The sequence below is a fragment of the Stegodyphus dumicola genome, chromosome X1, assembly GCF_044657685.1.
Source record: "Stegodyphus dumicola isolate Sdum_Otavi_A_Nest chromosome X1, ASM4465768v1".
Taxonomy (NCBI): Eukaryota; Metazoa; Arthropoda; class Arachnida; order Araneae; family Eresidae; genus Stegodyphus; species Stegodyphus dumicola.
In genome coordinates, this window is record NC_140780.1 from 40,730,098 (window position 1) to 40,753,939 (window position 23,842).

The 23,842-nt window shown below is 33.5% G+C and overlaps 1 protein-coding gene across 3 annotated transcripts in view; it reads right to left on the reverse strand.

The window, feature by feature from the left end:
- Positions 1-202: 202 nt before the first annotated feature.
- The window catches only part of LOC118200966 (kelch-like protein 8), a 122,192-nt gene continuing 98,552 nt past the window's right edge, over positions 203-23,842 (reverse strand). For all 3 annotated transcript variants that reach the window (XM_085807762.1, XM_085807763.1, XM_085807764.1), the window contains exon 9: positions 203-21,787. In XM_085807762.1, coding sequence (XP_085663888.1) covers positions 21,661-21,787 — 127 coding nt within the window. In that variant the 3' untranslated portion in view covers positions 203-21,660. The remainder of the gene's footprint in view (positions 21,788-23,842) is intronic.

Below are 23,842 nucleotides of genomic sequence, written 5' to 3' on the forward strand. Positions count from 1 at the left end.
TATAAAGTATCTTACCAAAAAATGTAAAAAATAATCATGATTATTTCCAAAAATATTAATAAAGAATGCTTACAGGTTTTTTTCACATAAAGGTATCAAAAGTTTTACTTAAACAATTACACAATTGTAAAGGTTCTTATTATGTACTTTAACACACATTCCCAATCAAACTAACTCAAAACAAATAAACAAACAAAACAAAAAAAATTCTAAAATAAACTTTATTAATAATCCAGATATTGCACACACATTTACTATTTGTCTTTAATTATATTTCGGTTTATAGTAATAAATCTCTAAATAAATGTTATCCTTAATCGAGGCCACAAATAAAAAGCATTCACATAGACTTAAAGCATCAAACGTTGCTCATTAAAATGAGAGCAAATCAACTTCAAAGTTACACATTACTGTTACTTTTGTTTGTGTAATTATTTAAATAAAGACAATGTGGCAAACCTTGTTATACAACAATAATTGAATTCAATTTTTATTTCAAAGGAAAATGCAAATTAAAATTTTATTCAAGATATTAAAAAAGTCCAAATCAAATGATGACTAGCAGTTTACAAAATATAAAAGTCAACATTAAAAACACTACAGTAAACTCAAAAGTAACATTTTCAGTGTCTACAAAAAAAATAATGGAAATGGCTTAATATGAAAACCGAAAGCTACACAGTATTTAGTAAAAATTATATTAATGCTATAAAAACAAAAAGTAGCTAAAAATATTTAAATTCATCTACATTTCTTAGCCTAAAGAAATTTCTTTGAATTAATTAGGCATAATATGACTAGTTGTCTAAAGCCATTACAATTGAAGTTCTACATACGTCATAAAATCATTTAACACAACAAGATTTAAAATCTTACATTCAAATATTTTCTATGCATGCACAGATAATGCAATTTTCATAACTGAAATTAGTATAAATTATGTGTTGCTATCAGTAAGTCAGATTTTATTACTTTAGAAAAGGACTCAGCTGACTCTTTCAGAAACAGAGTGATAGTAGTAAAATTGGGCTTTTTTTCACTAAAATGTATTTTAAAGCTTAAACTTTTTTCAAATCTTAACAGAAACTTTCATATATATTACAGAAGATTTTCTGATAATAACAAATTCAAAACGGAAGGTAACAAAATATTTCTCCTCTTATGATGATTTAGGATTTTTAATACACAAAATTTTTGACATTATATCACAGTATAAATGACTAAAATGATTTATCAGAAATAAAAAATAAAAGAAAATGGAAAGCTATGCCAAATAAGTAACATGAATCAATAATGGTTTTGCAGACAAAAATTTTAATAATTCTTATGTATTTTGCTACACTGAATTCAATACAAAATCACAAATTTCTCAATCAGACTCCACATTTTCTAACAGAACGTTTCATTCCTGCTATAATTTTAAGAGAGGTCAGTTTAGTAGTCTTTTTCAACCTTGATAGATTAGTGATTTTTGTCACTTTGGCTTAAATAGTTTTTTTCATGACCATAATTTGTCAAAAAAACAAGCCGAGATATTGGTGTTAAGATGAAAGATATGAAATCTTATTGAAAACAAGTCTTCATTACAAGCAGTAAAAGTCCCCCCCCCAAAAAATACCCTGCTTATTTGAAATTTTGTGGCAACAACAGCACTCTTGAAGAACGAAGGCTTTATAGAAACAAGTTTAAAAGCAGTCTTTCTCCAAACGGAAATGATTGTTCATCAGAGCCACTTGTTTATGGTGCAGATATGAATGAAAGCAATGTAAATGTGAAGCTTTTATACAGCAGTATACATTATGGCTTGTGTATGGAGATTTAAAAGTAATAACTGTACTCCTCATACAAAACTTGGCAGCACAGAATAGAGCGGACATTTTATATAAGCATGAGAGTAGGGACAAAGAGAAATTTCTATTAGCAAATGGGGATATTAAACTTAATAGATTAAACTATAATTTTAGAGTCCTTGAAATTATACAAGTCAGATTACATGGCTTCACGTCTATAATAAATGCAGTGTGCTATTGTTTAATGTAGCATTAAATGGTATAATAAGTTTAAAATTAACTTTTATATTTTATGTAAGGATCAGGTGCCTCAGCTAACCTCATTAGCCAAGTGACAATGCAGCAGCTAATTGCAATTGCCAGATGGGCGACTGTATATTAGAATAATAGTGAAAGACTTGAAAGATGTTATTTTAACATAGTATTATTGACTGTTTGCGCATGCTCTAATAGCAGCAGCGCCCCGAGCGGAGAGCGGAAGAGATGAGATGAAGAGAATGGCGGAGAACCGCTGTGTGGTGATATGTGAACTCAGTTTGAAGTTATGAATAAACAGTTATAGGTGTGAAAGAGTAAATGTGATTATTTTGTGTAAGAGTATCCTTAACATGGTCCGTCAGAGGCCTGTGAATGATGTGAAAAATTCTTGGATTACTTAGTGCGTATGAGTGACGGTGATTTCCATCAAGTCCATTTAGCGAGTGATCCAGTGATTTGAGGTAAGAGCAATTACCTTATTTAGCTTTACTTATAGTTAAAGGATGTCTTTGATTGCTAAATTAAGGAAAGATGAGTTAAAGCTCGTCGCTGCAGAGTTAGGTCTAACCGTTGCGGAAGATGCGAAAATTGTTGATTTAAAAAATTTGATAGAGAATAGCAAGGTTTTCAAAACCGATCCTGAGTTATTAAAAAGCGTTGTGGCAACATCATTCGCGTTAATGAAGCGCCAGCTGTGAAACTTCTCGCATGCACTTTTCTTTTCGCCAGAATGGCAACATGAAGCAAGAGAGAAGAAAAAGAACGATGAATGATTTTTTGTCTGTTTGATTCTATATCTAAAAAATGTAAATAAATATTAATCTTATTGGAGGAAGAGCAATGTTTTAACATTTCCTAGGTTCAAGACATCCACACTGGTTTACCCGGATGCGATTGAATTCAACTTATAAAGTGTCTGATGAAAAAAGAACATACGATGTTTCTGTAATTTTACGAGATGTCTCTGACATTATAAGCACTTTATAAATAGTCACCTGTTACCGAATAAATGTTACGGACAGCGTCGTAAGAAGCTACTTACCCATTTTTAAAGTTCCGCAATTTTTCCTGAGTTTGACAGTGGATTGAGTGATAGTTTCGATTTCGAAATGCTTCTGGTGCACATGGATTACATCAAGAATTGATGAATCGATTGTTTTAGTGCGCCTGTGAAATGTAAATTCCGAGCGTACGTGGGACTGAAATACTTCTAAAATGGTAAGTCAACTTTAAAAATTTAAATTTTGTTCTATATTGCAATATAACTTCAGCGGTAATGAATGCAGTTAGAATTTTCAGAATGCATCAAATGTGTTAAGAATAAATGAACTAGTTTTTACTAAGCAAACTTTAGCCGGAAAAGCTATAACTGATCAAACAAAATACGATTATGTGGTCAGTTCTATTTGTTATCAGCCAATAGATGCATTGTAGAAAAGCCGCCGATAGGGGGCGCACGATATCAATCGAGAATCGGGAAGCGAGAGAATAGGATTGATGTTAAGAATGTTCCCTAATGATATGTATATATTTATTGTAATAATAAAGCATTTATAAAATGCAAGAGTTATCTCGATTGAATGAAAAGTGAAAGCCCGTCTTACCCCTAGCCGTCCTGAGATTGGTAACGGAGATTAAAGCTAACATTTCAGAAGTGGGATAGTTTCCGAAACTAGATCGCCTTACGCTAGTCCAGGGTTACTAGTAAAGAAAAAAACAGGGTAATACAGACTAGTAATTGATTACCGCAGACTTAATAGTCAGACGATAAAGGATAAGTTCCCTTTGCCTCGAATAGATGATCTTTTAGAATGTTTAGGAGGATGCAAAATTTTCACTACTCTAGATTTAGCCCATGGCTATTTGCAAATACCCTTAAGTGAAGAAGCTGAATTGAAGACGGCGTTCATTACTCCAGATGAAACAGGACAGTTCGAAAGGATGACATTTGGATTAGTAAATGCTCCTACTGAGTTTCAGCGCCTAATGTTATATGTCCTAGGCCCCTTGTTGAATACTAAGGTGTTGTGTTATATGGATGATATACTTATTCCTGCAAAATCTTGGGAAGAGATGATTTTCAAATTAAAGGAGTTATTAGAATGCCTACGAAAAGCAAATTTAACCTTGAAATTATCTAAATGTGAATTTGGGAAAAGAGAAGTAGATTTCTTAGGTTTTATTATAAACAAAGATGGTATTAGACCGGGATCTAGAAAAATAAAAGCCATAACAGAATTTCCGGAACCAAAGAATGTGCACAAAGTGCAAAGATTTTGGGGCCTGACTAGATTTTTCAGACGATTTGTGCCAAAGTATGCGTTAAAGAGCGAACCATTGACCAGATTGACAAAGAAGAATCGAGACTTCGAGTGGAAGGAAGAACTACCGGAAAGAATAATAAGTGATAGAGCATCTTGTTTTAAAAAGAATAAAAGAAGTCGTTCGAACTATTGAAGAAACAACTGACTGATAAGCCCATATTAGCTCACTATCAACCGCATGCAGATACTGAAGTCCATTGTGATGCAAGTGCAGAAGGTTTGAGTGGAATGCTAATGCAACATGATGAAGATCGAAAATGGCATCTTGTTTATTGCGTCAGTAAGAAAACAACAGAAGCAGAGAGAAAGTATCATTCCAGCAAATTGGAGTTAATGGCCATCGTATGGACATTGGACAGGTTAAGACAGTTCTTAATTGGCATAAGATTTACAATTATTACTGACTGTCAAGCTCTAATATATATGAATGCGAAGAAGACTACAAATCCTCAAATAGCCCGTTGGTGTAGTTTGATTCAAGAAGAATTTTGAGATAAAGCATAGGTCAGGAAAAAGACTGTCACATATTGATGCTTTGAGCAGAATTCCTGTATCAGAAGCTGATGATACGATGACGAAAATAGCTGAAAATTTTGAAATTTGCCACTCCCTAACCGAAGAAGAGCAAATACTAATGATACAACATGCTGACCAAGACCTGAAAAGAATTATCGAAATTTTCACGAAGAAACAAGAGGAACGAACTGCTGAGGAGAAAAAAGTAATTATGAATTACGTGTTTAAGAAGAATAGACTGTTTTGGAAAACCGTAGTAGATGGAAAAAAGAGACTACTCTATGTGATTCCAAAAAGCATGAGGAAGAGTGTAGTGGTGAAGTTCCATGATTTATTTGGTCACTTTTCTGTGGATAGAACAGTTAGCAAAATTAAGGAATTATATTGGTTTCCAAGCATGAAACGATACGTATGAAGACACATATCAGCATGTATTGAGTGCCTTATGAATAAAGCGACAGGTGGCAAGCAACAAGGACTGTTACATCCCATAAAACCTGGTAAAAGGCCATTTGCTATTGTTCACATGGATCACTTGGGTCCTTTCGTAAAGAGTTCGAGAGGTAATCAAGAACTATTAGATAATTGATAACATGACTAGGTTCGTGAGAATTTTTGCAGTTAAGAATACTAGTGCTAAAAATAAATGTTTTACAGTCTTTGAAGAATTTTGTTAATGATTTTGGACTACCGGAAATAATAATAAGTGATAGAGCATCTTGTTTTACTTCTCACCAATTTAAGCAATATTGTACAGATAACAGAATACATCATACTTTGAATTCTACCAAACACCCCCAAGCCAATGGTATGGTACAGCGCGTCAACAGAACAATTTTAGGAACGATAATGACAAGTTTGATGGATAAACAACACAGAGATTGGGATTCAAAAATAAAAGACAGAAAGAAATCTTAACAACATGGTAAACAAAACAACGAATAAGACTCCATTTGAAATGCTACATGGGTATTCTCCCAGATTTAATGATGGAATACTTAGGAAGTTAGCAGATGAAGATTCAGACGCATGGAAAGACCCGCGAGAAATCCAAGAACAAGCGCGAGGAAGAATTGAGGAAGAGCAAGTGAAAATGAAAAAGAGATTCGATGGGAAGAGGTGTCGTTCACTAATATTCGAGCAAGGAGAAATAGTTGTCATAAGATGTGCTCCTAAGGCTACAGGTCAACCTACCAAAACACAGCCGAAATATCGAGGGCCATTTATAATAACGGAAATATTACCTAGCGATACCTACAGAATAACTCAACTAGAAGCGAAGAATCGAGGTCGCTACTTCACTACCACTGCACATGTGAGCCAGCTGAAGCAATGGAGGTGCGATCCCAGCTCTGATGATGATGACAACGGCGACGATGAAGATCTGACCAGTTATCAAGCTTAATTCCTTGACGGAATCCAATCAGATCTGTTCGTAAGGACTGATGGAAGTGCTCTATTCTGTGATTAAGGTGAGATCTTTCCTTTTTTTGTGTATGTGCTTATCTACGTATGTTTGCTGATAGAAAACTTTAGAAACTTTGAACTTCTGAATATTGACTTTGAACTTTTAAACATTAGCTGAAAGACTTTAGTGCGTTTTGAATCATTTTAGGACTGAACAAAAAAGTGAGTTATTTCATATATATAACGTATTTGTAATGATTTACAGAAAATTTTTGATTTTTACCCTAATGTATAAAAAATATGGGAATTTATGTATGTGAAAATATTTTAGTAAGTTTGTTATCATATCAAATTTTAGTATAATGTGTATTCTTCTTAGTGTATTAGTAATATGTATGTTTAGTATTGTGTATAAGAGTTGAAGTAGAAAATTGTATTAATTATAAAATTGATTTGTACTCCGAACAATCGGGACAATTGTCAGGTCAGAATGACCGAATGTTATCAGCCGATAGATGGCATTGTAGAAAAGCCGCCGATATGGGGCGCACGATATCAATCGAGAATCGGGAAGCGAGAGAATAGGATTGATGTTAAGAATGTTCCGTAATGATGTGTATATATGTATATATTTATTGTAATAATAAAGCATTTATAAAATACAAGAGTTATCCAGATTGAATGAAAAGTGAAAGCCCGACTTACCCCTAGCCGTCTTGAGATTGGTAATGGAGATTAAAGCTAACATATTGAAACAGGGACATTGTCACATATCTCCGATATTCTCACCAAACCACCAGACAACGGCAAATATCCGGCCATTAAAAAAAGGCTGATTGAAATTTTTGCCGACTCTGAAACACAGAAAACCTGAAAACTTCTGACCGAATTAGAACTGGGTGATAAGAAACCATCCCAACTTCTCTGCGAAATGCGTAACTTGGCGGCTGAGAAAGTGCCAGATGAATTTTTAAAAACTTTGTGGATGCAACGACTACCACTTGATATGCAGAACATTTTATCTGTAAGCAGTGATGATTTGTCCAAATTGTCTGCAATGGCTGACAAAATATGGGAACTAAATCCCAATCCATCTCAGGTAGCTCGCATTGTTTCTTCTCCATCTGATAACATTACCCCTGAGGATTTACAGAAGCAGATATCAAACTTGACACTGCAGATAGCAGAAATGAATTCCAGATAGCAGAATAGAAATTCCAGTCCACAAAGACGACGATACAGGTCGAATTCTAGAAATTGTTTCAAAAATAACAATGACCCAAATAATTGTTATTTTCATCAACGCTTTGGTGAGAGAGGGTACAAGTGCACCCCACCATGTAAATACCAAGTCAACTGATTCCCCGGCCTTCGATGACGATAGAAAGTTAAGGGGTACAGCTGAGTCGTCTATATATTCGTGACAACGCATCAGCAACCCATTTTTTAATTGACACTGGAGCAGAAATATCGGTTATCCCACCATCACCATCGGAAAAAAGAACTGTGGCTAAGCTTGAGTTATTCGCAGCTAACGGTACAACAATCAAAACATACGGTCAAAAATTATTTGGAGCTCGATTTAGGGCTACGCAGATCTTTCAAATGGCCTTCTATCATTGCGGAAAGCCGAAACCAAGTCAAAAATTGCGTTACACAAACTCGAAAACGAAACAAAGGTAGAGTTAGAGAAAATCAAACTAGCGCAGAAAGAACTTGAAATCACGAATATGCGAAAGGAGTTGTCACAGAATATGTTGTGTTTGACAGCAGAACCGTGAAAGGACAGTTTAGAAAATTTAATTAAAAGTATTAAAACGCTGTTTATCCCAGTGCCTACGAGAGTAGAGTCATTTAATCTTTTCTTCCAGTCCCTTGAGAAAGCATTCAAAACCAAAAGCATTTAAAATTAAAAGGATATCGATAGATAGACTGAAACCATGTTTCAGCCTCAAGAATGAAACAACAAATCTCCCTACACATGAAGCCGATAACTCCCAAAATCTCACCTCCACTTCCTGGAGACAATGATTCTTCCCAAGATATTAATTCTAGAAACACAAAAGCTGGACGAAGGGTGAGATTTCCTGCATACCTGAAAGATTACGAGGTATAACGCTATCACTGGGAAGGGGGGTGTGTGGCGACATCATTCGCGTTAACGAAGCGCCATCTGTGAAACTTCTCGCATGCACTTTTCTTTTCGCCAGAATGGCAACATGAAGCAAGAGAGAAGAAAAAGAACGATGACTGATTTTTTGTCTATGTGATTCTATATCTAAAAAATTAAAATAAATATTAATCTTATTGGAGTAAGAGCAATGTTTAACATTTCCTATGTTCAAGACATCCACAAGCATAGTTGATTAGAAATTTGATTAGATTTCGCTTGAGGAAGCGAAAAAACATAAAGCCGAAACCGAGTCAAAAATTGCGTTACACAAACTTGAAAACGAAACAAAGCTAGAGTTAGAGAAAATCAAACTAGCGCAATTGGAGAAAGAACTTGAAATCGCGAATATGCGAAAGGAGTTGTCACAGAATATGTCGTGTTTGACAGCAGAACCGTCAAAGGACAGTTTAGAAAATTTAATTAAAAGTATTAAAACACTGTGTATCCCAGTGCCTACGAGAGTAGAGTCATTTAATCTTTTCTTCTAGTCCCTTGAGAAAGCGTTCAAAACCAAAAGCGTTTAAAATTAAAAGGATATCGATAGATAGACTGAAACAACAACAAATCTCCCTACACATGAAGCTGATAACTCCAAAATCTCACCTCCACTTCCTGGAGACAACGATTCTTCCCAAGATATTCATCCTAGAAACACAAAAGCTGGACGAAGGGTGAGATTTCCTGCATACCTGAAAGATTACGAGGTATAACGCTATCACTGGGAAGGGGGTGTGTGGCGACATCATTCGCGTTAATGAAGCGCCATCTATGAAACTTCTCGCATGCACTTTTCTTTTCGCCAGAATGGCAACATGAAGCAAGAGAGAAGAAAAAGAACGATGACTGATTTTTTGTCTGTGTGATTCTATATCTAAAAAAATTAAATATTAATCTTATTGGAGTAAGAGCAATGTTTAACATTTCCTATGTTCAAGACATCCACAAGTGTAGTTGATTATGCGCTTGAGGAAGCGAAAAAACATAAAGCCTAAACCGAGTCAAAAATTGTGTTACACAAACTCGGAAACGAAACAAAGCTAGAGTTAGAGAAAATCAAACTAGCGCAATTGGAGAAAGAACTTGAAATCGCGAATATGCGAAAGGAGTTGTCACAGAATATGTCGTGTTTGACAGCAGAACCGTCAAAGGACAGTTTAGAAAATTTAATTAAAAGTATTAAAACGCTGTATATCCCAGTGCCTACGAGAGTAGAGTCATTTAATATTTTCTTCCAGTCCCTTGAGAAAGCGTTTAAAACCAAAAGTGTGCCCGATGAGCTAAAATCGGAAATTCTTTTAAGTATTCTGGGTGAGAAAGCGAATAATTTAATGGTTTATTTGACTGAGGATGACTTGTGCAGTTATGATAAGCTTAAGACAATAGTGTTGAAAGAATTTCAACGAACACCACAAGAGTGTTTAAACAGTTTTCAAAGAGTGCAAAAATTACATTCAGAGAGTTATGTATACAATTTGCTTCAAGATTAAGTGCTACCATTTGAGTATTATTATCAGTTGCGTAAAGCGAGTGATTTTAAATCATTATGTGAATTAATTGTATCAGATAGAATATTTGGTTTACTTGATCGCGAATTGATGACACATATTGCAATTAAACAAGGAGAATCATATTTTAACCAATAACAGCTAGGGCAAGAGTTCAAAGCCTTCTAATGGAAACGAAATTAAACGGCTTGAAGGTCACAAACAGCAAAAGTTTCAGAACTCGTGTTTTCAAAAAAAGGTCTCGAATGTGTTTTTATCGGAAGAAAACGGTGTTAAATGTAATTTGTGTAAAAATAATGAAGTCCACGCTTTAAACTTTTGTCCGCAATTAAAAAAACTTTCAGTTCCTGAAAGAGTAGAAGTTGTTAAAATGAACAAGGCATGTTTCAAATGTTTGTCCCCTGAATGTAGTGCAAGAAATTGCTCAGCGAGAGATTGCTTCTGTGGCAAACCACATAATAAATTAATTCATTTTTCAAGATAAAATAAAAATAAGCCCGATTGCAAGACTTCATTGAATGTCCTTGAACTGCAGACCGAAAATCAAATTAGTGAAGGTGCAGTTTTTCCCCTCACGCAATGAGTCAAACATGAATAAATCTGTCGTCGCCACTAGTTTTACGAAAGCTAACGCAAAGAATGTTCCACCGAGTACAGTTCAAGCATTAATTAAAAATAACTGTTTGCAGTGGGAAGAGGTGTGATGTATATTGGACTCAGGCTCTCAGACATGTTTATTAAGTGAACAATGTATGAAGCGCTTAGGATTAAAAAGCGAAAAAATAAATACATTAATCTCGTGTTTAAATGAATCGTCAATGACAAGTGAAAGGTTTTGTTATGACAACAATCACAAATAAAAATAGGAGTTTTGAGAAAGTGATAAATTTGCTTGTAGTAAAAAAAATTAGATTTTATACCACATCATGTACTTAATGTAAATATTGAGGTTTCAGACTTAGTACCATTAGCTGATTACAGTTTTAATATGCCAGGGAACATTGAAATGTTGTTAGGTGCAAAGATATTTTATCAATTACTGAGACCGGGACAGATTTATGCACAAAATTCAAAATTGCTTTTACAAAATAGTGTTTGGCTATGTCGCCAGTGGAAGTGTAGATCAGGGAAATGAGTCTAAGATACATTGCGGATTGATACGCGAAGAGGATTTAAATAAAACATTAAAAGGGTTTTGGGAAATTGAAAATGTAGATTTAGAATTAAGCAAAAGTAAAGAAAATTCTATATGTGAGGAATATTTTGTGTGAACGCACTGGAGAAATGAGGAAGATAGATATGTGGTAAAAATGCCTCTTAAAGATGATCCTTCGTATTTAGGTCAGTCTAGAGACATTGCTCTTAAAAACCTCAGATCGCTGTGGACTCGCTTGTCGAGAGATCCAAATCATCTCTCTCTATATTGCGACTTCATTCATGAGTATATTCAACTAGGACAGATGAAGGAAGTTAAAGAAGAGAAAGAGCCTGAAGTGGCATATTATGCAACACATCATGGAATATAAACCAGAGAAAACTAGTACTAAATTAAGAGTTGTGTTTAACAGTTCAAGTTTAACAACTAACGGTACTTCACTCAACTCTCTCCAGTATAGCGGTGGAATTATACAAAAAGATTTATTTTTGATAATGATCAGATTTCGAATTCACGTATATGTGATTGTACGATGTGAAAAAATATATAGGATGATTTTGATAGATGAAAGAAGAATCCTATGGAGCGATAGTGCTAATGAGCCACCAAAGACCTATGAGCTGGTAACCGTTACGTATGGTATGGTCAGTGCTCCCTGCTTAGCAATGAGGACACTAAAACAGCTTTCATTAGACGAAGAGAGCAATTTTCCATTGGCAGTACCTGTGTTACGTGAAAATTTCTATATGGATGATGTGTTATGCGGAGCTCCGACGTTAAAAGAGGCTAAGGAGTTACAACAGCAGCTTATATCGATTTTGCAAAGAGCAGGCATGCAGTTGCATAAATGGTGTGCAAATCATTCGGAGCTTTCTCTAAACCGGGAAGAATACAGATTCTCCAGTCTAACTGAAACAAAAACCTTGGGCGTGTCATGGAATCCAATAAAGGATTGCTTTTCCTTCAGAGTTAAAATAGAGCTTAGTGCTTTGTATACTAAGAGATGTGTCTTATCGTCGATTGCCAGAATATTTGATCCTTTGGGTATTCTTGGTCCTGTTATAGCCAAAGCAAAGATTTTCATGCAGGAGCTATGGCGTCTTAAAATTGATTGGAGTGACAAACTTCCTACTGCTGAAAATCAGGAATGGCATCAATTTCTGGTTACACTAGAGAGCATAAACAGTATCGATATTGACAGACGTATAGTGATTGATCAAGCTAAAAAGTTGAGATCCATGGTTTTGCTGACGCTTCTGAACGTTGTTTCGGAGCAGTAGTTTATTGCAAGTCCATCGATTCTTCTGGCAGAACTTAAATTAAAAATTAATCTCGTGTAAATCAAGAGTTGCTCCTCTTAAAAGCTTAACTATTCCCAGGCTTGAGCTATGTGCAGCTGTCTTATTATCAGAGTTGGTGAAGAAAGTCCTTATCGCCTTGACATTAGAAGTGACTCAAGTCTACTTATGGACAGATTCAATGATAGTTCTCGCATGGATACAAAAGGAACCTATAGACCTTAAGAAGTTTGTTCAGCATAGAGTGGCCAAAATTCAAGAACTTTCATCTGTTCAACAGTGGCATCATGTGGCATCGGATCAGAATCCGGCGGATCTCCTATCACGGGGTGTAGATCCTGATAAGCTAATGCATCCTAAATTGTGGTGGTGTGGTCCAACGTTTCTGGTGGACAGTGACTATCCAACGCGGACAGTAACTATCTCGGATAAAAGTGAGGATTTCAGTGCCGAACTCAAAACCCCATATCATAAAGACTCCAAAGACACTTTACTAGTGTTGAATGTGACTGTGAATAATTTTTTACATAATTTACTTAAACTGAGTAATAATTATATAACTATTTTACGTGTTGTTAGTTACATTTTCAGGTTCGTGAATAATTTGAAAAAGCCCTTAGACAGATTGTCAGGACCAATTAGTGTGCAGGAAATAACCAAAGCAGAATTGTTCCTGATAAGAGTAACTCAAAGTGAATGCTTTGGCGAAGATATCCACCATTTAATAAGGCACGGAACTGTCTTACATAAAAGTAAGTTAAAGAATCTGAATCCCTTCCTGGATTCTGATTTAGTTCTCAGAGTAGGAGGCTGTTTCGGTAAGACAAATCTTACTTATTTTGCTAAACATCCAGCAATATTACCTAAAGTTCACAAATTTACTTTATTGGTTATTGAACATTGTCACAAAAGATATTTGCATGTTGGTGCAACCGCATTATTGAGTCACGTGCGTGAAAAGTTCTGGCCATTAAATGGTCGTTCTATTTGTCTTAAAGTTGTACATGATTGTATTGTATGTTTAGAAAACAAACCAGTTGTTTGTAAACAAATAATGGGAAATCTCCCATCAGACAGAGTTGTACCAGATTATCCTTTTAATTGAAGTGGAGTGGACTTCTGTGGTCCATTTTTTTATAAGATATCGTAACCAAAGAAAAGGAATTTTACTTAAAATTTATGTTTGCATATTTGTATGTTTTGTGTCAAAGGCAGTGCATATCGAAATGGTGATGGATCTAACTTCCGAAGCCTTTATAGCTGCATTAAAGAGATTTATATCTCGTAGGGGTAAATGCACAAAATTATATTCAGACAATGCCACAAATTTCACTGGTGCCAACAAAGAAATAAAAAGACTTCATAGCTTAATTAAAATCCCAAATGAAACTTTAGCTAATTATTTATCGGCCGAGAATATTGAATGGAAATTCATACCACTTGGGGCACCCAATTTCAGAGGCCTTTGGGAAGCTGCAATTAAGTCATTTAAATACCATTTTAAAAGAGTCGTAGGCAGCGTAAATTTAATGTATGAGGAGTTTTTAACCGTAATTGTACAGATTGAGGAGGGAATTTTAAATTCAAGACCTCTGTGTCCGTTAACAGCTAATGAAGATGATTTTGGAGTTTTAACTCCTGCACATTTTTTGATAAATAGATCAATAACTTCAGTTATTGAACCCAATTTAAATGAAAATCGACTTAAAAAATGGGAGAGAATAACAAGAATCATGCAGTTGATTTGGAAAAAATGGCACCGTAGTTACTTAAATGAACTGCAACAATGAAATAAATGGAGATTTGAAGAAGATAATATTCACATAGGAGACTTAGTGTTATTGGTAGAGGATAATGTACCTACTCACAAATGGGATGTAGGTCGAATAATTGATGTGTATTATGGTGATGATAAAAAAATTCGGGTTGTTAAAATTAAAACTAAAGCAGGTGTATTCAAAAGATGCATTTCCAAAATCTGTGCTTTACCTAAGCCTGAATGAAAATTGCTATATATTAAGTGTATAAGAGATATTGTTTTACTTTGTGTATATGTTAACTTTTAATGAGAATTATTTCTTATTTTATGTATTGTATTATGGCTAAAGTACTATGTTGCATACTTATGTTACTGAAGTGTTATAATTTGTAAAGTACTGTGAAATGTCTCATATAGTTTAGTGATTGAATGTTTTATAAACAATTCAATGCCAGGGGCATGTTTGCGCATGCTCTAATAAGCAGCAGTGCCCCCGAGCGGAAAGCGGCAGAGATGAGATGAAGACAATGGCGGAGAACCACTGTGTGAGTGATATGTGAACTCATTTTGAAGTTATGAATAAACAGTTATAGGTGTGAAAGAGTAAATGTGATTATTTTGTTTAAGAGTATCCTTAACATGGTCCGTCAGAGGCCTGTGAATGATGTGAAAGATTCTTGGATTACTTAGTGCGTATGAGTGACGGTGATTTCCATTGAGTCCATTTAGCGAGTGATCCAGTGATTTGAAGTAAGAGCAATTACCTTATTTAGCTTTACTTATAGTTAAAGGATGCCTTTGATTGCTAAATTAAGGAAAGATGAGTTAAAGCTCGTTGCTGCAGAGTTAGGTCTAACCGTTGCGGAAGATGCGAAAATTGTTGATTTAAAAAATTTGATAGAGAATGACATTGACTATCAACTGAAGAAACACCCAGAAAAGAAAACCTAAAAAAAATTGCAGTAACTCTGAAGCAACAACACTGCTAACAATTGTGGATGCATTTACTAACAGGCCACAGGAAAAGCAATAAAATGTATCTGGTTGGTATTATTTTTTGGCTTGAGGAACCGACTCTCTTAACAGTACTATTTCACATCTAGTAGCCATAATATTGCCATCACATGATATAATCAAATGTGTGAGCATATTTCTGACTTATTCAGCATTTGATATTTCTTTGTATCAAACTAAGCATAATGGAAAACTTTATAAAGATACTAGTAACAAAAACAGAAGATTCTTTTCCTTAGGAAAACAGCAACCAAAATTATGGAGGTTTCCATCGTTTTAGCCCCCAAAATAACAGACAGAATGAGACAGACATCTGTGAAGGCACAATGAGTTACGCTGAATTTAAATCATGGAAATCCTACAAAAACAGGAAACTTCTTATGCAACTAAGTGACAAAGAATCACACAGAAGCAATTACTTTTTTCAAAAAAAAATTAGTGTGTGATGTATTTACACACTGACTGAGAACATTTCCATCAGAATGTATGTGCAATGAGAACACATTATACAGGAAAATGAAACAAAAATGCTAATCAACTATTATTGGACTCTAAAATGGGATGAACAAAAGATAAAAACCAAAGAAAATTGATTAAATCTTTATTCTAAGATAATTATTATAATAGCCTTTCATAGGTAAAACAGCAATATTTTTTAACCCACCAAAATAAATTAGTAAATAAAAAAAAAATGAATTACTCAGCTAATGTGCGTAAAACAAAAATTTGGGAACCTAGGTTTGAAATCAGTGCAAAAAATGATACAAAGATCAGAATTTGAAATTCCTAAAACAAAAAGCTCTCCATTTTCGTTGTTCAATGTAATACAGCATATAGATGCACATTTTAACCATTAATGCTCGAGATTTAATACTATAACATATACTAACAGATAGAACTAAATATACCAATAAACCAAATTAAATAAATCATGCAAGAATTAATTTTTAAAATATTCTTTGTGTCACACAGATAACTTGGTTTAACAAAATTGCACATTAGGACTGCCTGCTAATTGGCTACATTTTGCAACAAAAACTGTCATTTAATCACAATCGTCATAAACTTACATATACACCAATTTTACATTATCAAATAATTCATTTATCAATATATATATATATAAAATGTCTCCATAACGAAATATTTCGATTTTTATAGCATTAATACGTGTCCACAGCAGAGCCTTTCGAGCATTAAGGGTTAAAATAAAATTTAATGCATACAGAAATTACATTTCAGTTATTCAGAAATATATGCAAAATATCTGAATTCCTTTTCCAAAAATATTTCATTAAGCAAAAACAACATGCACAAATTTCTATGCTTTGATTCTGAAATAGCAATCAAAGACACATAACAAACATAACATAAAATTAATTACATAAGAGATGATCAACAATCTTTGGTACCACGTTTTCACTGAAACATAATATATTCATAACAAATAAATTATGCAAATGGTAAGCAATAAATTCCAAAAAAGATTCTGAGAAAAGAAATTCACAAGAAAGAAGTTTATCCCTGTAATTGGCGATATGAAATTTCAGTGTAATCTAAAATATAATTTATACTGCCATTAAATGCACTTTTACTAAACTTGGCAACCTCACATGCCCACAGAGAAGGAAAAAAAAAGACTCTTAACTTCAGAGCAAAACTTCTTTGGAGTGAAACTGAGATCAGCTGCTAGCTCATACCAGCTAGAGTTGGTCCAAAAATAACTGTCGAGATCACAAGGTCTAGTTACGTATTGCTTAGTGCTGTGTTCTCATAAAATTTTAAAATTCCAACATCACATATTTCATTGATTTGAGCCCATTTACAATAAAATACTCTTGCTTGATCTTAGAAATTTCACCTCACAAATTACAAGTCAATACAAAAGATATACAGAATTTTATTCCAATAAATTTTCCCATCATGCGTCATCGGTAGAAATACGTGTTAAATTATGTCCTCAGGATAAAATACATTCTTAATAATAATTTAATCTTTTACAGAATTTAAATTTAGCTACTGCAGGAACTAATAATCAGCACACAGAAAAATGAAATTTTAGGTTTATGAGTTTCATAAAAAATACATGTCAGCAAGAAAACATTATTTTTCACACATTCTTACATACTGAAGTTATAATTTCTCAGCAAGATGTGAATTTTGTCTTAAAGTTGTGTGAAAAGTTTTAAATTTTAGTATGTTTTTTAAAGCATTAAACTATTCATTATATAAATGAGTAAAATTAAGTCTTTTATAATAGTGGCCAACTTGAACAGTTTAGAACAGAGGTATAGGCAGGAGATCCTAGAGCCCTATGTGCAACTTTTCAGGGGTGCTGTTTGCCTTGAGTTAATTTTTACGAAAAACAATGCACGACCACACAAGGCCCATGTGGTTGATGACTATTTGGAAGGCAAGGATATTCATCAAATGGACTGGCCAGCCAAATCTCCTGATCTTAATCCTATTGAACATGCTTGGGATGCTTTGGGGAGGACTATTGCAATATGCCAGCCCCCACTCAGAACCATTCAGGATTTAAAAACTGCTCTGGTGGAGGAGCGGGTGCAACTTCCACAGGTGCTCCTGAACTCTCGTTAAAAGCATTTCTACTCATTGTGCATGCTGTCCACCTGTCAGAGGTGACCACACACTAGCCATATTTTCACTGCCATCTTTAAGCCTCAAGTTTGGACAACATTGGACTCTTGGTCGTAACTCATGCTAATGAATGGCATTTTCATTGTTATTGTATACACATTAATGTTATACAATACGCTATATATATAGCCAATTTAATTTATTTCTATTCAGTATTTCTTGAGATATTTACGGAAAAGTGTTTGATCTTTTAATTTTGTCTACTAGTAGTTCAACCCAGGTTCAAATCATGGTAAACTGCTTTTAACTGCATAGAAGGTTAACATATTGGTACAAATTTAAAATTATGGGTTTTGTTACTAACAATTTTCCTTACACATATCAATTTTTCACAGGCTTATTGTGTTTTCTCTTTTAGCTGCTAACATCTTACCACACAGTCTTCCTTACATCCATAGCTATATGATATTTTTTATGGACATTAGATTTAAACAAATATATATGATGAGTCCAGAATAAGCACCGAACGTCAGGCCAAAATTCTCATATGCCAATGACTACTAAACATTGCTACTACTTTTGAAGTAATAGTTGCCTTGATTAGTACAGGATAATGTCTAGCTAATCATATGGTCTTTTGTAGTAATACACGGTTTGCACTGGATATTCATGGTCTCAGCAAATGTATCTGTAGACATGCAGGTTAGTGCATGGAATCAGCTTTGAATGCAAAATGCCATTCAACTGCTATACTGACTGAGTGGGAAAACGTCTTAATAGTAAGCTGAGAGTATTCTGAACTCAGTTTAGTTAACATTTTGATCTCAGAATCTAGGCTATTTTAAATAAAACAACATATGGCTATTTACAGAATGACTCTCTCAAGACTGGCTGTATGATATTCCCTCATTTTTAGTCCAGCCTGATCCCTAGCTTCATTCAAGCATGTCAGAGAGATGCAAATACTATTCCAGCTCATCATGACATCTGCACAAAATATGTAACCATACAGACCACACATAAAAAAGTTATATATATTCTATAATATATTAGTTATTCTATGCCATTAATCACTTGCAACTAAACCAAAGGTAAAAATACAACATACTGATTTCTCTCAGCATTATTTTATCCAAAGAAAAGTGCATAGTACAGTACACAGTCTGAAATCTGGCTGTCCAGCGGAATGATCCAGATCTCTATCCAAAAAAATAAGAATAAAAATCTCTCCTTTACTAGGAAAGTCTAGGAATGGAAAAATAAAATTGCAGCATGCATCCAGTTAATGTAAACCCAGATTCTCGGATGGCACTTTCAAACACGTGTTGGCTAGAAAGCTGCACCGTGGCTAATAATAATGCATTGTTTGACATTGTACTGATGTTAGCCAAGATCACACATTTGACCCTTGGGTAGTTTTGAGGGGGGCAGGGCCAGATGCAATTTCTGCGAGTCAATTCTGCTGCATGATGCATCTCTATATTCCAAAAATTTTGACACCAATAAATTCCACTGCTCAGTCTCTCCTAAATTCTAAAAATTCTGCCTTCCCTAATTTTTGCTGTTCAGTGCTCCTCCAATTCTACCTGTTCTCGTGCAAGCTCTGTGGTGGGGGAGGGTTAGCTTTTTTCTATCTGACATGAACAATGAGTGAAGCACCAATACTACCATATGTACATGTTATCTTACTAGATTTAAACTAAATGATCTAAAACCCAGAAATATCCCATATAGCTGAAGTCCCAATAATGTCCAGTTAATAATAATGTAATAATTCCAGTTACCGGAATTTGTACTGTATTCTGTTATACAAAGTAAATTTTAATCATGCTTGGATGATTCCTTCCAAGTGTATTTTTTTTTTTTCAGAAGGAGATCAAAGGTTAGGTAGTTTTCAATGCATGTTACTTTAGATGTCACATGAAAGTGACCATAATATAAACTATTTCAGGATATCCTTACCATAATCACATTGTTTTCATTCTGAAATAACCTGTTCATTGACTGGATTTAAACAGGACAGCTATTATTTTTATTTTATGAACAACTGTAAAGGTTATTCAAACAGATGTATTTATGTTATTACACACCTGACAAGTGAATTAGCAGTCTCGTTAACCTTTTAACTACATTTATAATACTACTCTTCAGAAACTCACACTAAATAAATAGTCTTATTTCAGTTCCATCAATATACATGTGTATACCACAACACAAAAAAGTAAGATGTACACAAGTTTTCAAAAATAGGTTGGAAGTTAAAAAAGGAAGATTAGAAACATGCAAACATAGAATATGAACTTGGCATGAAACAGTTATTGCTAAAGATGAGGAAAGAGAGACACAGTAAAATGAAAATCAGGCTGAGCCATTTAGAAAGAAAACCAATGATATAATATGAAATCACAGTAATAAAATATTTCTCTAAAATTTCTTATTTGAAATGAGACACCTGCTCATTACTATGTAGCAACTGAGTATCACAATTACAAGCAAATGATTACAAAATTATGCTATCTAAAACACATATTGGAATTTACAAAACAAATATATACAAGGCACTTAATTATACACATTAAGCGCACACACAAAAAGTTATATTTAATCCTCAGTAATCACTTGAAGAAGACAGTTTATATTGCCTCATTATTTACACAATTCGGTTGTGAGATGCATGAAATAAATTGAAAAAATACAATCATGCAACTTTATATATATATATATATATATATATATTTAAGAATGTTGCCAGTTAAGAAATTTGCTAGCAAGAATTGACTAAGATTTACTTGCATTTTATTTTAGATCAAAAATAAGTCATCCATATGAACAGCTACATATCAATAATAAGAAAAAAATTTACTTCCTCAATTAATCACAATTTTAATTAAAAACAAATTTATATAGGTTACTTTTATTTGTATCTAGCTTTAATGCCTTTAATTATTGTCATTACTTTTATTTGACATTAGCTTACAATATAATCAAATATTTTAAATTTCAGAAAATTGGTGATTTCTTCAGCTTTTTAGAGCTATATTATCACTATCCCTCTACTTTGTCAACCCCCCAGATTAACTAACTGCTTATCAATAAGGGATTTCATTGGGGATGGCTAAATTTCACTTTAGAGTTTATTATTAGGAGGGCCATTATGTATAAATTAATATTGCAAAGGGGGTAGAAATATTACAAACATCTATGCCTTTCCCAAGATGTAGATCCATGCCCACCATTATAGTTGTGTCTGCTAACTACTACAAAAATTAGCAATTATGCTCAATGAATTAAATTGCACAATTTTTATTCTGAACATTTAGACAGGGGGACAAAAACAGAAAGACAGAATAATCCTGATGTGCAGGGAAATTAGGTTCAAAAAGTTAATTTAAGGGAAACTCATGAACAGGAATATTTTATTACAGAGGTCTTCAAATTTTAGTCTCAGAAGAGAACTTAATGAAAAAGATTGTTGATCTTAAGAGTTCATGATAAAAAAAGTATTCATATTCATTATACCTTTAATATAAAAGCAAATTTATTAAATAAGTTTTGTGAAATTTTTCGCTAAATTATCAGAGATGAGAAAAATTACTTTACTTTAAAATAATTTTGAGCAATAAAAACACAAAAAGCATCTACCATTCATGTGACTATTTATAAAAAATTTCTTGCATGACTACTCCAGGATTAAACTTGTAAAGATTGTAAAATTGTCAACAGATCTTTCATTAATATCTATAACTACAGTGCTTAGAGAATTTTTAACTAAGGTTTTGAAACAGCACATGAAAAATTCCAAAAATGATTTTATACATGCAACAATAGAAACAAAAACAAGAATCACATGAGAAACTTATCATGAAATTTCCTTTTCATTTTTGTTTTTTTGCAGACATAATTTATTTAAGTGATCAGCACTGCAAGAACACCAAGCAACACCAGCCCCAGCACGGCAGTCACTAATTTCAGGACCCATTTTCCATCTGTTAATATAAATGACAAAACTACAGATCAGCATATAAGAAATTTATAAACAGTGTGGGGGATAGAAAATCATTAATGTAACTAATAGCTTAGCTTGTATAATAGTTTCCACAAAATATAAATAAACAAAATAATAAGTTATCACTCCAAAGGAAAGGAATAAAATCCAAAATTTTACTGCAATAGTTTTGTAAATGGACTTATTCCATTTTCTACAACTAAAATTCATTATACAATCCATTCATACATGAGATGTTGTTTAAAATACTAAAACCATTAAATGTGTGTTGCAAAAATAATGTAATATGATAGATAATGTAATAAATTTCTCACATGATGAGCATTACATGATTATATTCAGGGAAAGGGCTTAAGAAGTCAATTGAAAGTTGATACTTTTTAGTGAAAATGGTTCATCATAATCATTAATGATTTACAGTTCTATCAGATCAATTTTGATCACAGAGTATATTAAAAAGTCAATAAAAGAATGTTTTGCATGCCTATATGAATTCATGTAGATGTTAATTCCAAAAAGAAGCAAAACCAATGATAGTTTCTTCTTAGTGCTTTTTGAATTATAAGAATTTACAGAAAATTTTTTCTCACTGAAATATAATTAGGATAATTTATTTCCAATGGAAAGAAAGGATGCAAAGATACTGTTGGTTTCTCGTCTTTAACCAAACACAGCACAGCCCCAATTAGTAATCACTACTGAATAATAACAGATTTTTTATTTCAAAAATAAATTTAAATATTATTTAACTTGGAAAATAAACATAAGCTTTCATACGCATTTTCTTTCTTTTGAAACATATCTCCAGTATTATAAAAATGAAAAATTATAATGATGTCGTTATCTCATAAGTCAAATAACTGCTTAATCCATTCAAAAGTATAATTTGGAAAACTGATGTCCCTTATCAGCATTAGATTTTAGAAGTTTATGCTTCATTTTCTATGAACACAATTCTACCAGATTCTCATGAATAATGATTCAGATCTGCATTCGGAGAAGAAAGAGTGATCCCGAAGTAAAAAATGCAAAGATTTTGTTTCAATCATTGATAGAAACCACAGCAATTCAGTTAACAGAATATTTTGCACTCCCACAGCTGATTAGTGTATTTTTTTATTGATTACTAACATAGCTTTTTGGTCACTTCTTATGAAATGTAAGAACACAATCTTTAAAATTTTACCATGCCCTTCATTTATGTTTCTTTCATCTCTCCAGGGCTGGACGGTTTTTCGCTTCATAATCCATTCTCTTAGAATTTTCCACTGAACAAAGTGCATCCCGTCTATCTTTGAAAGCAGTTAAATTCAGGTTTTTTTTTTAATTTGCAAAACCAACATCTCACCAGTTTTCATTTTGGGTGGCTGAAAATTTTCCATCATTCCTTTCAGTCTTTTCATCACAGTTCCACAAGTATTTATTCCAAGTCTAAAGAGTTCATCTGACAGTGATGGAGATGTAAAAAAGCTATCAATATAGAAATCGTACCATTAAACTAGAAAATTCTTCAAGTTGAGATTTAACTACTCTTTCCCCATATAACACTGAAGTGTCTTTTCTACATAAATGATAAAATTAAAGACATAACTTGATTTACATTCATATACAGTGGAACCTTGAGATACAAGTTTAATTCATTCCAGCACTGAGCTCGTATAGTGAATTTCTTGTATCTAGAAACAAACTTCCCCATTGAAAATAATGGAAATCCAATTAATCTGCTCTGCACCTCCAAAAATATCAACATAAAAATAAATTTTTCTAATAAATAACACTGGTAAATAATACAACCATAGTTAACCTGTATGATAGCTTCCGACACCGACCTTTTAAATGCTTCTCGTTAATCCACGCCCACAACTGCTTCTCAACATCATCTAGGAGTTTTGAACAGTGTTTGGAAGTAATGGTAACTCCTTTGGCTACATCAAATTTCTGAATTTCTCCCTGCTCCTTCAGAATAGTGCAAATCGTCGATGTCTTTGCCAATTCCATCACTCTTACACCATGCTTGGTTATCTATGATTTCTTT